The sequence below is a fragment of the Pollicipes pollicipes genome, unplaced genomic scaffold (assembly GCF_011947565.3).
Source record: "Pollicipes pollicipes isolate AB1234 unplaced genomic scaffold, Ppol_2.1 Scaffold_7231;HRSCAF=8579_pilon_pilon_pilon, whole genome shotgun sequence".
Lineage (NCBI taxonomy): Eukaryota > Metazoa > Arthropoda > Thecostraca > Pollicipedomorpha > Pollicipedidae > Pollicipes > Pollicipes pollicipes.
The window spans coordinates 23,410,978-23,424,806 of NW_023597034.1; the positions used below are offsets into that span (position 1 = coordinate 23,410,978).

The 13,829-nt window shown below is 52.3% G+C and overlaps 1 protein-coding gene across 1 annotated transcript in view; it reads left to right on the forward strand.

Moving 5' to 3' along the window:
* Nucleotides 1–4,826, forward strand: part of LOC119109865 (zinc finger protein ZIC 1-like) — a 6,681-nt gene extending 1,855 nt beyond the window's left edge. Inside the window, 1 exon segment of the mRNA XM_037233616.1 lies at nt 4,789–4,826. Within this exon segment, the coding sequence (XP_037089511.1) occupies nt 4,789–4,826 (38 nt within the window).
* The last annotated feature ends 9,003 nt before the right edge of the window (nt 4,827–13,829 follow it).

Consider the following 13,829-nt stretch of genomic DNA (forward strand, 5'->3'; position numbering starts at 1 on the left):
CCCATTTTTCATGCAGTCTATCGACCGTGCGGTTTTTGGTCACCATTAGAACGCAATGATAAACATCCCAATCATCCATCAGGCGGTGGACGCAATTAGGGCCGGGCCCACACCGCCGTCCTGGCACACATACACACACGGCCCAGATGATGGGCCTCATCGCACCGGATGTGCCGGCGGCCGGCGGTGGCCACGCTCTGCGCGTTAGCGAGGTACCCGACTACTTATAGTCTGAGGAGCACAACAGGATACGGAATGAAGTACGAAAAGGAACTGAAATTTTCTGCGGATATTTCTGTCGACACCGATACTGGTGACGGCACTGATCATACCGACAATAGTGGGAAGTACACATCTAGTTAAAGTCTGCTAATCGAAATTGTTCATAGACAACAAAATGTAGCAGCAGTTGTAGGCGATGACGCAGCGTAAAAACATTTGGAGTCCATGATGTTTTAGTGAGAATATGGGGCTAAAAGCGGTCTGCTCCAAACCAGACGCGTCCGTTATTATGACTGAGTGGCTACCGCGCGGTGGTTATCTTTAGAGACACGTAGCTTGCTGCGATATTTTCCCTTCTAGCGCAAAATAAAACTGTATTCACATGCATGTCGATTAGGTCTCTATAATTCGGATGCAATGTAAGCTTTCCCTAGTTGGTCTTTAGCAGCTCTGCATTTTTGTACCATAAAGCAAATTTTGTAATGTTCCTATTGGACTTCCAGCTCCCACCGTTTATTTGTTTATTTATGACAAAAGCATTCCGCGGACAAAAGCCCAATTATGGAAGCAGGCCTGTTTTAAAAACACCAAATATCTGACACACACACACATACACAAACAAAAATAGCCATATACACACACACGTACACATTACACACAGTCGCACATACAACATACACACTCAGACACAACGGCCATCAAGAGAATGTTCCACGTGTGCCGGCGAACCTAACAAATCAGATCGGGATGATTTTGCTGGATCGAAGAAGTCTGTTAAGGGAAAATGCTGCAAAGAAATGATCGCAGACAACGGGTAGTCATGCGACATATCCATTTTTAACAGTGTCGACCTTTGCAAATGGCTCGTGGAAAAGGCCGGTATGCCGAGAACGCCGGACGGGTGTAGCCAGACTGAACAGTGATGTCAGGTGAGCTCAGTCAAGCCTGTGATATATACGTTGTATAGGAATAAGATGTCAGACCAGCTAAAGTATGCCCTGATAGATACTGTTTTGAAACAAGCGAGAAACTCATAATCCAGTAGAGGACACCGGGACTGGCTACTCGAAACCAACCACATGAAAAACTGGTGCTGTAGCCTTTCCAACCTGACGAGATGGGAGACGACAGCAGCGCCCCAAACAACGCTACCGTACCCTATCAATGATCTCACATGAGCGTTGAAGGCACGAAGCAAAGTCTTGTGATTGAACCGCGCTTGACGAGGGCGCGACGGCACTTGCACGCCCCCCATGAGAAAGCCCAGCATCTCATTTGGCTTTGAGACAGTTGAACCTATGTGATTGGCGGAGGTGAGTTTGGTGTCCAGGATAACGCCAAGAACGCGAATCTGCTGGCAACTATCCAAGCGGTGACCGTCTAGTGCGTGTGAGTAGTGAACAGGTGACGTGCGGAGGGTGAATGAGATGGTATTGCACTTAACTGGGTTCAGTTTCAGTCCGCAGTTTTTGCACCATTCACAGAGGCGATCCAAATCCGTCTGAAGTGTAAGACAATCCGCTACGTTGTCGATTCGGTTATAAATCTGCACATCATCAGCGTACATCACGCACTCACTCTCAATTTGGTCAAGAATAGCAGCCAGAAAGCAGGCGAACAGCAGCGGTCCTAGGATGCTGCCCTCCGGGACACCAGATCGCACCGGAAATCCAGGTCAGACTGCTCGCCGTTAGCACTACGCGCTGTGAGGATTGTTCAAGTACGACTCCAGCCAGCTGTGCGCGCGGCCAGCGATGCAAAAAAAGACTAGAGAAGCTTATGAAGCAGAAAAGAAGGCGATTGACGCTGGTGAATGCTCAAGAGCAATCGGTGTAACAGGCATCGGTTTGTTTACGTTTTGGGATATATGTCCAGCAGTGTTCAAGAAGCCATGGAGGGGTTAGTGATGCAGGAGCGCTTTGAAAGAAATCCATCCTGGCATTAAAGAAGGGCAAGCAAACAAACCAGGAATAGGCTTTCGCTCCCAATTTTCTCCAAAAATTTTTGAGCAGATAGGAGCCAAAGACACAGGCCTGTAATTTTCAGGCAGCTTTTTGGACCCCTTTTTGTGCACCGGTATCACATTCGCTTGCTTCCACATGGCGGAGAAGACGCCAGAGTTCAGAGAAAGCTTGCATAATATTGCTAACGGAACAGCTAGCTCCTCGGCACACTCCCAGAGGATCCTTGCGCTGAGCCCATTGGGACCGCAGGCCTTGTGTGCACTAATACCGCTCAACAGGTAGGTTACATGGCCATGTGATGCGGTAAAGTTTGCTAATCCAGGCGCATCGAGCAAAGGTGGGTCCGGCAACAAACGTACGTTACGGTCGCAGAACTTCGAACAAAACATACCTTCAGGCAGTTGGCGCGCTCCTCATCACCCTTGTACACATTGCCATCGCGCTCGAGAACGGAAGATATGTGCGCTGATGACTTCAAGGACTTAACAAGAGGCTGATAACATTTTGGGTTGTCCTCAAAGTCTGGCGCTAGACGCTGGGAACTAGAACTGGCACGGAGATCTTATTTGATCAAAACTACGTCATTGAAAGTATTTAATTCAGGGGGGAATCTGATGACCAGGGTCAGTCCACCGGGGAGGCTTGCATCAAGTCCTCTTTCACTCAGTGCCATGTCCATACAAGTGTGTCATTCAATACCCAATGCGACGGAATCCTCATATGCTAATACCCATGCACATGGGATGCATCTGATGGGATCAACAGCGGTACAGTGTACTCAGTCTAGTCGCAACGCGCCGAGGTGAACGGGTGATGATTTCCAGAGTTGTGCTGTGTGATTGGCTGCCGGCTGGCGTGCTGAAGGCGGTGGCCACATCAGACGTGAGCTAATCCTGTCTGTTGTGTGATAGGCTACCGGCTGGCGCGCAGATGGCGGTGGCCACATCAGACGTGAGCTAGTCCTGTCTGTTGTGTGATTGGCTGCTGGCTGGCGCGCTGATGGCGGTGGCCACATCAGACGTGAGCTAGTCCTGTCCGTTGTGATTGGCTGCCGGCTGGCGCGCAGATGGCGGTGGCCACATCAGACGTGAGCTAGTCCTGTCCGTTGTGATTGGCTGCCGGCTGGCGCGCTGATGGCGGTGGCCACATCAGACGTGAGCTAGTCCTGTCTGTTGTGTGATTGGCTGCCGGCTGGCGCGCTGATGGCGGTGGCCACATCAGACGTGAGCTAGTCCTGTCTGTTGTGTGATTGGCGGCCGGCTGGCGCGCTGATGGCGGTGGCCACATCAGACGTGAGCTAGTCCTGTCTGTTGTGTGATTGGCTGCCGGCTGGCGCGCTGATGGCGGTGGCCACATCAGACGTGAGCTAGTTCTGTCTATAGCTTTGGCCGGTATCCTAGGTTTGAAATGATGCAAGAATGTTTTTCTTGTGCGGGTGCTCTAATTATGTTTTGCTTTGTTTGACACAGGTGCACTACCGGTGTCATGCGCAGTACTGACTTGTCCCGGGAATTTGTTACAGAGGGCTTCAGGGTCGGCTTCAGTGGCATTCCCGCCCTATCGCCCCACGTTCTCTACCAAACGTCGTTTACAGAACCAGCAATAAGCTAATCCGTGCAAAGACACCATCCAGCCCAAGCGGCCTTTCTGGAACAGCTGAACACTGCGTGTTACGGTGCCAACCAGACAAGCGCAGCAGGCGATACATTTATTGCATATGCTTCGCACAAAATTGTAGTCCCATGCCCGGTAACAAGGCTGCCAGGACGCCAAATACAGATTTGCGAATCGATGTCAGCCGTTCGCTATTGTTCGTGCTTTTGTTGTTCTCCTCAGTAGTCGTGGCTTGACGGTACCTCTGGATAAGTACGTAATCGGTACATGATCATATTGATCAGGCGCACAGGTCAATGCGATACGTCAGTGCACGTTTCAAGGTCAAATCAAATAAATTTGTTCTGATGAACTGTATTATAGGTCGGCCTTGTGATCCACGGTCTTTGCTGAATTTGATTCGTATCATAGTTTTGGAACCCTTTCTTGAAAATCGCCGGTCTGCGCTGCGGGAAGAAATTAACTGTCTTATTGTATATTGAATATCTGTAAATTGGCTTCTTCCTGTCTTTAAGCGCTAAGGTTGACCTGACCTGGAAATCACGGTTAACCCTAAAAAAACTTTAACGGGAAATGTTCATGCTCATTTGACGTTGAGGTTTCCACCAGCCGGCCTTTGCTGTGGGTCGTTCAAGGCCGAATGCCTGGGGGAGGAGAGGGGGGCACCACATTTTCCTCTACGCCTGACACGCGAGTGAAGACAGCTCCCGCCCTCCCAGCGTTAGCAAATAGTCCATTAGACGCCATCAACCTGCTGAACATTTCCCTGCATAAACAGCCGCGGGCAGCGGCCACGACTCTGGTGGCATTCAGCTCGGTCCAACAGTAGTACTTGTTTGTGCACGGCACTTGCGCATTAGTGATGACTGTGATTATAGGACGGAGCGTCGATCACCGTCCGACCGTCACATTGTTTGGCCCAGCCCCGTGCAGCAGAGCGCCTGGGCGTCCATACAGCCGGGCAAAATGGGCGCGTGCCTGCGCGCAGACCTGCTGTCGCACGACTGCAAGCTTATCCCGCCCTAATGAAGCGTGGCGAGACCTTCTCGAGAGGCGACGACAAACAATCGGGCCTGTGCGGACCGCGCCAGACGGACAAAGCCCGCCTGTGAACGAGCCAGTCTCTGTGGTGATCTCGAGAGGAGTGGCCGAGACAAAGCCTTGCGTTGTGTTAAGGCGTTGTCCGCTAACAAAACCGACCGACCAACACAGCGAGGGCACCCACTGTTCCACGTATACACGGATCGCCTCTCATCGGATGCTGCTTCGCGATCTTTTTGGGCGGAAATCTCGCGACCTTTTTAGCGGAAATTTCGTGACGTTTTTTGGTGGAAATTTCCTTATCAACTCACCAGCATCGATCCTGAAGCGGAGACCCGCGGCGCGGACTGAATCCAGCTCATCTGTACGCGTCATACTCCGCAGTCTACCTTGTCCTCTGTCGAATTTCACTGGCGGGAGATTTCTCAGGCTAGCAAATGCCCTCGCGGCCCCGGCGGGGTGTATCAGCGTGTACATCTTGGTAAATATACACGGTTCTGGACAAAAACACCGTGCCTTGACAAATTGCCCTCCACCGCAAGACGCCGGCACCTCGCGGCCTGCTTTTTCCGGGGCCCGGCGCGCCTGGCTCTCCAGCGAGGTGACCTTGTTTCGCTGCGAGGCGCCTCGGAGGTGGTGTGGAGTGGGCGGCTGACGACGCCGACCGGAGACACGGCGCAGAGGGCAGGGCAGCTGGCCTGGCGGCCAGACACTGCTGGAGGCGAGGGAGAGGCTCTCAGATAGAGCGAAAGCGACTGGGAGGGATCGTACAGCACAATGGGGTTAGAGTGGTGCCAGCAAAATGCAAACGCGTTCCGCTTCAAAATGCCAGCAGATCCATTTCTTACAAACGTGAACACACTACGCCAGGTCTGATGAATCCCCGTTGTGTATGAAACCACTGTGGCAGTGCCGGATCAAGCCGTGCTGCCGACGTTGGTGCTGATACACCACTGAGTCCGTGGCAGTGCCGATTAAGCCATGCTAACCGACCGTTGGTGCCGACACACCACTGAGTTCGTGGGAAGTGCCGATTAAGCCATGCTGCCGACGTTGGTGCTGAACACCACTGAGTCTGGCAGTGTCGATCAAGCCGTGCTACAGACGTTGGTGCTGATACAACACTGAGTCCGTGGCAGTGCCGATCAGGCCATGCTGCCGACGTTGGTGCTGAGACACCACTGAGTCTGGCAGTGCCGATCAAGCCGCGCGGCCGACGTTGGTGCTAAGACACCACTGAGTCTGGCAGTGCCGATCAGGGCCATGCTGCCGGACGTTTGTTCCGTAGCAGTTGCCGATCAGGCCATGCTGCCGACGTTGGTGCTGACAACACCACTGAGTCCGTAGCAGTGCCGATCAGGCTGCTGCTGCCGACGTTAGTGCTGACACACCACTGCGAGTCACCCATAACGCGTCGAGCTTATGGCGGCCTTCGGACATCCGAAATCCCGCCACGGCCCCTGCTAACTGGAATCTTTAGACGGCTTCAGACATTGGGTGAGAACACTTTTTTATCCAGACAATTTTTGCGGCAGATAATTTCCGACCCCCCTGAGCAGGACTGCCGTTAGCTTTGATGTATGCCAGTGTTTTTAAAATGCATTTAGTTGCATAAAATTGTGTGTACGTGGGTGGTAGCTCATATAAAAAACCGCAGTGGTCGCTGATTTCACACGTTCACACAACATGTAGTTACTTGTCGGGCATAAAAAAAATGTGAGTGAAGCTGATGTTTTTTTTCAAGTTGATGCCCTACTCCTTGCGAACCACCAACGAAGGCCTGCTTCACGGACGCCGACTTTTTCCCATATAAATACAACAAATGATGACACAGAGCTCATAAAGTATAGGACACAATTGCTCATAAACGTTGCCATATATGTCCCTCGTGTTTCACTGCACCCAACAAGTTCCCACTCCTGGACGCGCTTGCATGACTAGAAAAGAAACCAAGATACATTAGTCAAAACTGTCGTCCCTATTTTCGATATCCATGGACACAAACACATTCGAGCCAATTTTATAGCAGGCTCAAATAATTGTAGCACCTTTTACACGGTAATGCTTTTCATACTGGATTTCGGGCGGCACAAAGCAGCACGATTGTCTAAAAATTTCACGGCTGAGCAAAGTATTTGGGTCGACGCATGCACCCATGGCGCAGGCATGTGCGTAATTACCTCAAACCATAAATAAATCTACCGGCGGCCTGATCGCGAACGGACGGCACACTCCGGCACCTCGGCACCCGCGGCGGCGCGCCGGGGCGCACCGGCCCCCCGCCCCCACCCCGCCGCGCGCCCGCCGCCCGCCGCCGGGGCCGTGAAATGCCGGCCGCGGCAGACGGCGCGGCACCGCGGCCAATTTGGCGCGGCCGGGCGCCGCGCCGCAACAGGAAGAGTGGCCGGCGCCATTTGTCAACAGGCGAGAATTCGGAAAACAGGACGCGGCAGACGGCGCGGCGCCGGGCGGCCGCTTTGTCTCGGCGGTCTGATGGAGTGCGCGGCCGGCGCCCCGGCGGCAGCCTCATTGCTCCCGCTGATTACACCCGATCGGCCTGCCCCGGGGGGTGCGATGGACACCGGTCTCGCGCCCACCCGGAGCAGGAGCGCCGGTCCACCCGCCGCTGCCAGAGGCAGACGGCAGGAGGCGGACATCATGACGTACGCCGACGACCCGCTGTTGAGCGAGAGCTCTAGATTGAGGTGCGACACTGTGCTGAAAGTGTTCAACACTTGAGCAGGGTGCAGGCGCTGAAAAAGAACCAGTTTCCCATAGTTGGAAATGCTGCCGGCGCACATGCTCCTCCAGGGCTAGAAAGCAACGTCTGATACCAGATGGGCAGGCTCGGCGCGGCTTGTCTCTGCGCAGCTACGTTTAAAGACCGCTCCAGATCACCTACAGAAGAAAACGCCCGTCACGTTCGGGAATGACGCGCTCGCTCGTCTGTCATGGCCCAGGCGTGACGCAACGCTGCTGACTGCGACGGCGAGCGGACGACGTAACGGTTCGGCGGCCAGTAGTGACAGGACAATTACGCAAACCGACTTAAATTCCACGAGCCATGCGCGCACACCCGGGCGCCCGCGCGCGGGCGCCGAGAACGAACCGGCCGGTGTTTGACGTGAGCTGGCGCCGTCACGTTCATGCACCACGCTGCGTCTGTCGACCTGGCATCACCTGCGGTATATTCACGTCGCTCTTCAGACGTCGGTGTAAACCCCGTCACCATCACAACAGCTGCACGGCTCGGAGGGGCCCACGCCCCGTGGAATAGTCAAGCTTCGGCGAACTAGGTGTGGCTGCGTCGGTGCCAACGAAAAACATGCGCGCTTACAGGATTTATGAACGGGTACGTGCGGTTATCGAACCATACCCTAGATATACAATGGTTGTAATGTGCGAATGACGTAACAATTGTGTGCTTTCTAATGTGAAAAGAATGCTCTGGACAAAAGGAATTTCACAATTAAGTATGTTTGATCCGCACTACGTTATCGTTTGATTGCATCATGAAACGATTGTATGACGTCAGAGTGGCTGTCAAACTGTCCGTGCGAATCGTCACGGTAGCGGACGGGCTGACTCAACCGTAGTACTTCAACTTGCCTACAGCTGTCGTGCTAATCGATGTGTTGCTCTTACAAACTGAATGTCGTTATGTGTACATGTTTTGGTTCTGTCTCGTGATGTTCTTGCATATTTTCAGTGATTTATGTTGGTTGATTGCATTCACATGGTAGGTTACCGCGCTTCCCATACGTTGTTCGATTCTCATTCTTATATTCGTCGTAACTCGTAACATTGCCAAAGGTCCTGTACTGTATAGCACAAAACGCAATCCGTATTCAAACAAATCACACAGAGCTCACATTGACCCATCGGTGGTCATACACCTGTCTGGCGAGACCTACATAAGTGGTTTGCTCCTTTGCGGCCCTCAGCCAAGGAGTCCTTTTTATCATCGCCCGTTTTCGTCGCTTTTTCCGTTCGCATCCGTTTCAAGCATACACTTTTCACTTAGATCTTGTTGTTCTCTTCTCATTACCCCGTTATGGGGAAGCATGGTGAGCGCAAGAAGGGTGACACCGACACAGACTCGAACTCGGCCTGTGACATCCCTGGACATAGACGATGGGAAATGCTGCTAGCCTCGCCTTACCTACCACCTTGTCTGGTGACTCTCGCGCGCCCCAGGCCCATTCCATTGGCTCACGCACTCCTTCCACGGTGCTTGAACAGCACCCGTCCCTTCCAACGCCCGTGATTCCGACCCTCGCTCATCTTCGACCACCCCGGTGCCTGCTCGCTCTCATGCTGACCCTCGCTAGACATTGACCAGGGTTCGCCTGCTCTCTGAGCCAATTCTGGGTCCTCTCGGCCCTTACGTTGGCGTTCAGCCTCGTGATGAGAACGTCTCTTTTCGGAAAACAACGTCTACTGGTCATTGAAACAAATCAAGGCTCCTGCAGTCCATATGAACTCAAATTGGGGCATCGGCAAAACAGATCACTGATCATAAAAAACAACGGCTCGCGCGCAGATCAAGGCTCTTCTAAAAAACTGAATTTTGTGGCAAACAAGTAAAAGTTTCCCTGCATTATGCTAGAAACACAACCACCAAAGGCACCATATTCGCGCCCGGGCTCCGTTTCATGACCAGAGGATGAAGTCCTGGCGGAGCTCAGAGACGAGCAAGTTTGCCGTGTCCTACGGCTGACGATCTTCAGAGATGGTCCACGTCGCGGTCTAAGTTCCTGTTATACAAAATATGGCTTGCGGCTTGCACACATCCCCAATTCGTTGTTGTTGTTGTTTATTGGTGTCTAGTGGCGCGCCGACTGCGGTGGTCATTTGGCGCCCATAACGTGTATTGTTTTACCTACCTGTTAAGCAGCATAAATGGTTCCAAAGTTGATGTGTTTGAGAAATAAGAAAATCTGTTGAGCTCCGAGAAATTGTGAGTTGTCTCCTATCATATCACTTAGGGTAAGGGGCGAGTCATGCTGTCTAAAGTAACGTTGGCGTTCTTCCACGAGGCGCGGACAAGACACAAGGACATGACGAACGGTGAGGACAGCGCCGCATCGATGGCAGATGGGTTCATCAGCTCCCTCCAACATATAGCCGTGGGTTGCGTACGTGTGGCCGATGCGTAGTCTGCAGAGGATCACCTCTTCTCGCCTCATTTTGCGGAAACACGAAAACCACTGACCCAGCTGAGGTTTTACCTCTTTAAGCTTATTACCCCCCATCTGATCCCAACAACACTGCCACTTGTTATGCAGGAAGGTTTTTATTGCGGGGTTAAAAGTCTCTGGCAGGAATAGAAAGGGAACGAACACATGGAGCCAGCGCTGCTCGCCTGGCAGCCGCGTCAGTCACCTCGTTGCCCGCGATTCCAACGTGACTAGGGACCCAACATAGCATGACTTTCTTCCCGGCCTGATCCAATTGAGTCAAGCGTATTAAAATGTCCTATATAAGGGGACATGATGGATAAAAAGACTTCAAACTCAGGACACTGCTCAGAGAGTCCGTCAAAATGAGATGTAAAGGTTCGTCGCCGACTTCAATAAAACAAAGTGCCTTAGTGATTGCTACGAGCTCCGATGTCATCCCCAATCCTGGCACTTGAAATAAATGTTTTCATTATGCCTCTTGTCCTCCGACGGATTGGGCACATTATAAGGTATGTCACGAAGATAAGACGAAATCCTGGCCTCCCAACATTTGCCTTCACACATATATTGCCACGAATTCACCATACATACCTAGGACCAGAAGAAAGCCCCTCGGGCCTTACAGTTGCATCTCATGTCACCTTTTTGCTATGGTTTAAACCAAGGCCTATAAAAAGGTTTAAATTATGTCCTACCGCGAGCCTCCGTGCCACGTAACTTAGTAGTACCCCCCATGGCAGCTGGCACCTCGAAAAGTTGTGTTTCTTTTTACTGGCTCCGAACGCACCGTGACAACAGCTTATGTGCAACAAAGAATTAATCGCATGATTGCAGCATATCCATACTGTCGCTTCATCCGTACCCATGGCTCTAGGATTGATAACCACACCAGATGCGCAATACTCTGTAACCCCCCATTACTCACAAAAATGTATGTTACTCGATGTCACATCCGTGTATCTTCCAGAACTATTTGCCTTATTTCTTCTTTGCAACATATCGAAAGACAAAATCATAGGGCCAAATCCATACTAATTTGCTCGGATTCTAGGGCGGGCCTATTGTCCCTTTTTACCCCGACTCCACTCACCACCTCCCTGCTAGTATCATAAGCACTTGCCATTCTCTACGCACACAAGGCAGACGCATCACATTTTTGTGGGTGCCGGGCCATCGGGGTATTACAGGAAATGGGCGAACCGACCAATTAGCTGAAGAAGCATTCGCGCCACCTTACATCACACCCATCCCTGCTGATCTTGATACCATAAAAATGGCCATCAATAATTAGGTAAAGCGTCTTTGGCAACGGTAATGGACAGAGAACGCCAGGACTCAACTTCATGACAGAAGACCTGAAGTAACACCTTGGCCATCATTGCATCGTACAGCCCGTTAGAAAAAAGGTATTGACATGTCTTCAAACTTGACATATAGTTATTTGTAATTGAAACACTCAAGCCTCCTATGTCCCCCATGTGATCGTCCCCTTTCGGCTAAACATACTTTGCCTGAATGTGATTAATTTCAGCGCCAGCGGAAGACGCTGGACGTACATCGTCACCCCAACATTACGTTATTGTTGAAAGTCCTCCTAGGTAATGACCATCCACATTTCCCTTGACATTACGTTATTGTTAAAAGTCCTCCTAGGCAATGACATCAACATTTTCTTGATCTTGTATTCAGTTTTCTCAGACGTACCGGATAGTTTGAATTGCTGTGAAGCGGCAACAATTTAGCAGCGTTATTTGTTTCTTCAAACACATGTTCATGTTGCAACTGAACTAGATCTTTTACGGCGTGAAATGTTCCAAACGAGCCGCAAACGCCTCAACCAAATAAAGTAAAGTAGAGTAAGTCGTATTCTAAGCCTGTATGAACACTAATCTTGGTTCAGAACCAACTGAAGTTCGTTGATGCCGGAAATCGTGCTGACGTACGTCGGACACGCTCGAAAATGAAAGTTTCCGTGGCCGTGAGCACCACATGGCCAGTGAGGGGGCAGTGCTCGCGTGACGTTTCTATGGCACTTCATCGAAACGTTAATCATACAGTGAGCCACTTGTTGAAATGATTCATAGATGAAGTGAACAATGTGTCCTGCATGCCTGGTTGACCTTGTAATAGTCTGCACGAAATAGTCTCCACGAGTTTGCTGGCGTTAAGCTCAGGAACGACAGGGTTTTAAATCTTAAGAAGGGCAGGGCTATGAACTGTACTTAGACAATCTTTAGAATGTCTGTCTTAGCTCGAAACCCCATACAACTGTGGTAACCTCCTGGTGACTACATGCCGCGTATATCTTGCGCCCTGTATTTTTCATAATGAATTTAACCTGCAACCAATGACAGCGTAGTGGCATCATCCGGACTTCAAACAGGCTGTTCATATCAGCTGAAGGTATTGCATTTTAAAACAACTAATGCAAATGCACGCTATTATCCTTCACCGCACCGAGTCCAGTAAACCTTAGCCAAGCATCCAATCAACGAAAGAGGCGATTCAGCTTCACTGCATCGCCCAGCACGGACTCGGCTCACCGATGAGCGTCGCCGCCGCGGGTGGAGAGGTGGGATTCCTCTCGGGATTTCCACTAGGATTCCTCATCTGCCAAAGCCGCGCTCCACTCGAGCGTCGCCAGTCGTGGCTACCGCCGCCTTATCACAACCGCGCAAACAGCAATCCATTCACATTCGTACGGCCGTTCCGCCTGCATAATAACGCTGAACGGCGCCGTCGTCGGCGAGATACGGCCACCGTGATCTTCATAGCTCGCCCGTAATGCTCCATTAGAGACGTGGAGGGCCCGGCTGGCCGCGGGGCCGTGGCCCGCGCCGCCGCCGCGGTCACGTCCAAGGGCGGCGCTCCCAGACGCCGCGGAGGCTGACAGTGCACCCCAGCGTCACCGGCCGGCCGACGGACGTGTGCTCTCGCCCACGGTCAGACGCTGTCGATGTGGGATGGGCTGGGGCGGGTCCGCTGTCCTGTCAGAGGGGGTGTTGCTGCACAGCAACTGGAGTGGTGGGGGGTGGAGAGGGGGCGCACCCCCTCCCCCTCGATCCGTCTCGAACGCCCCGGCGCCGGACGTATCGGACTGATCTGGAGCGTGCGGCGCGAGCGGCGCGCGGACCGGCTAATAGCCGGCTAATTAATTACTCCGGACACGATGCAGCATCGCCATGCATGGCGGACTGCAAGTCAGGGGTGTGACCGAGCGCATTCCTGGACGAGTCGCAGATTTGTTTTCTGCTAAGCGGACGTGGCCCGATTAGGTTCGGCAGCGCCGCTGGCGACCGCGTCGGGCGGAAACGCTGCCTCACTGAAGGTCCCACTGAAGGTGAGGCAGTTGTCGTTGCTGTCGCTGGGGGGGGGGGGGGCAGGGGCTGGGAGGACGCCGCTGGTGGTCACTGTTCTCGGCCAGTGTAAAGTTCTTCACGCCGCTAGTGGTACTGGTGATGGAGGAAGACGCCAGTGAGAGTAACGCCGCTGTAGTCAAAGCTCCAGCCGGACAAGTAGTCATGTCACAAGCATGTGCGGGACTAGCGTAGCTTGGAAACGCTGTTCATATCCAGGGGCGTGAGATCTTAAAATAGACTGAAGTGGGGAGGGGGGGGGCGGGTAAAAGTCACCCAATCCGCCCCAAAATATGTCAGCAAGCAAGCGTCCCCAGATTTGACTAGCTTCCTTCTCAAAGTTGAGGGGCTGGAGCCCAAGATGGGAGGGCTAAAGCCCTCAACTTAGTACAAAACGACACCTTCGTTCAAATCACCAGTATCATTGGTGAGCCGGAGAAAATATTCCC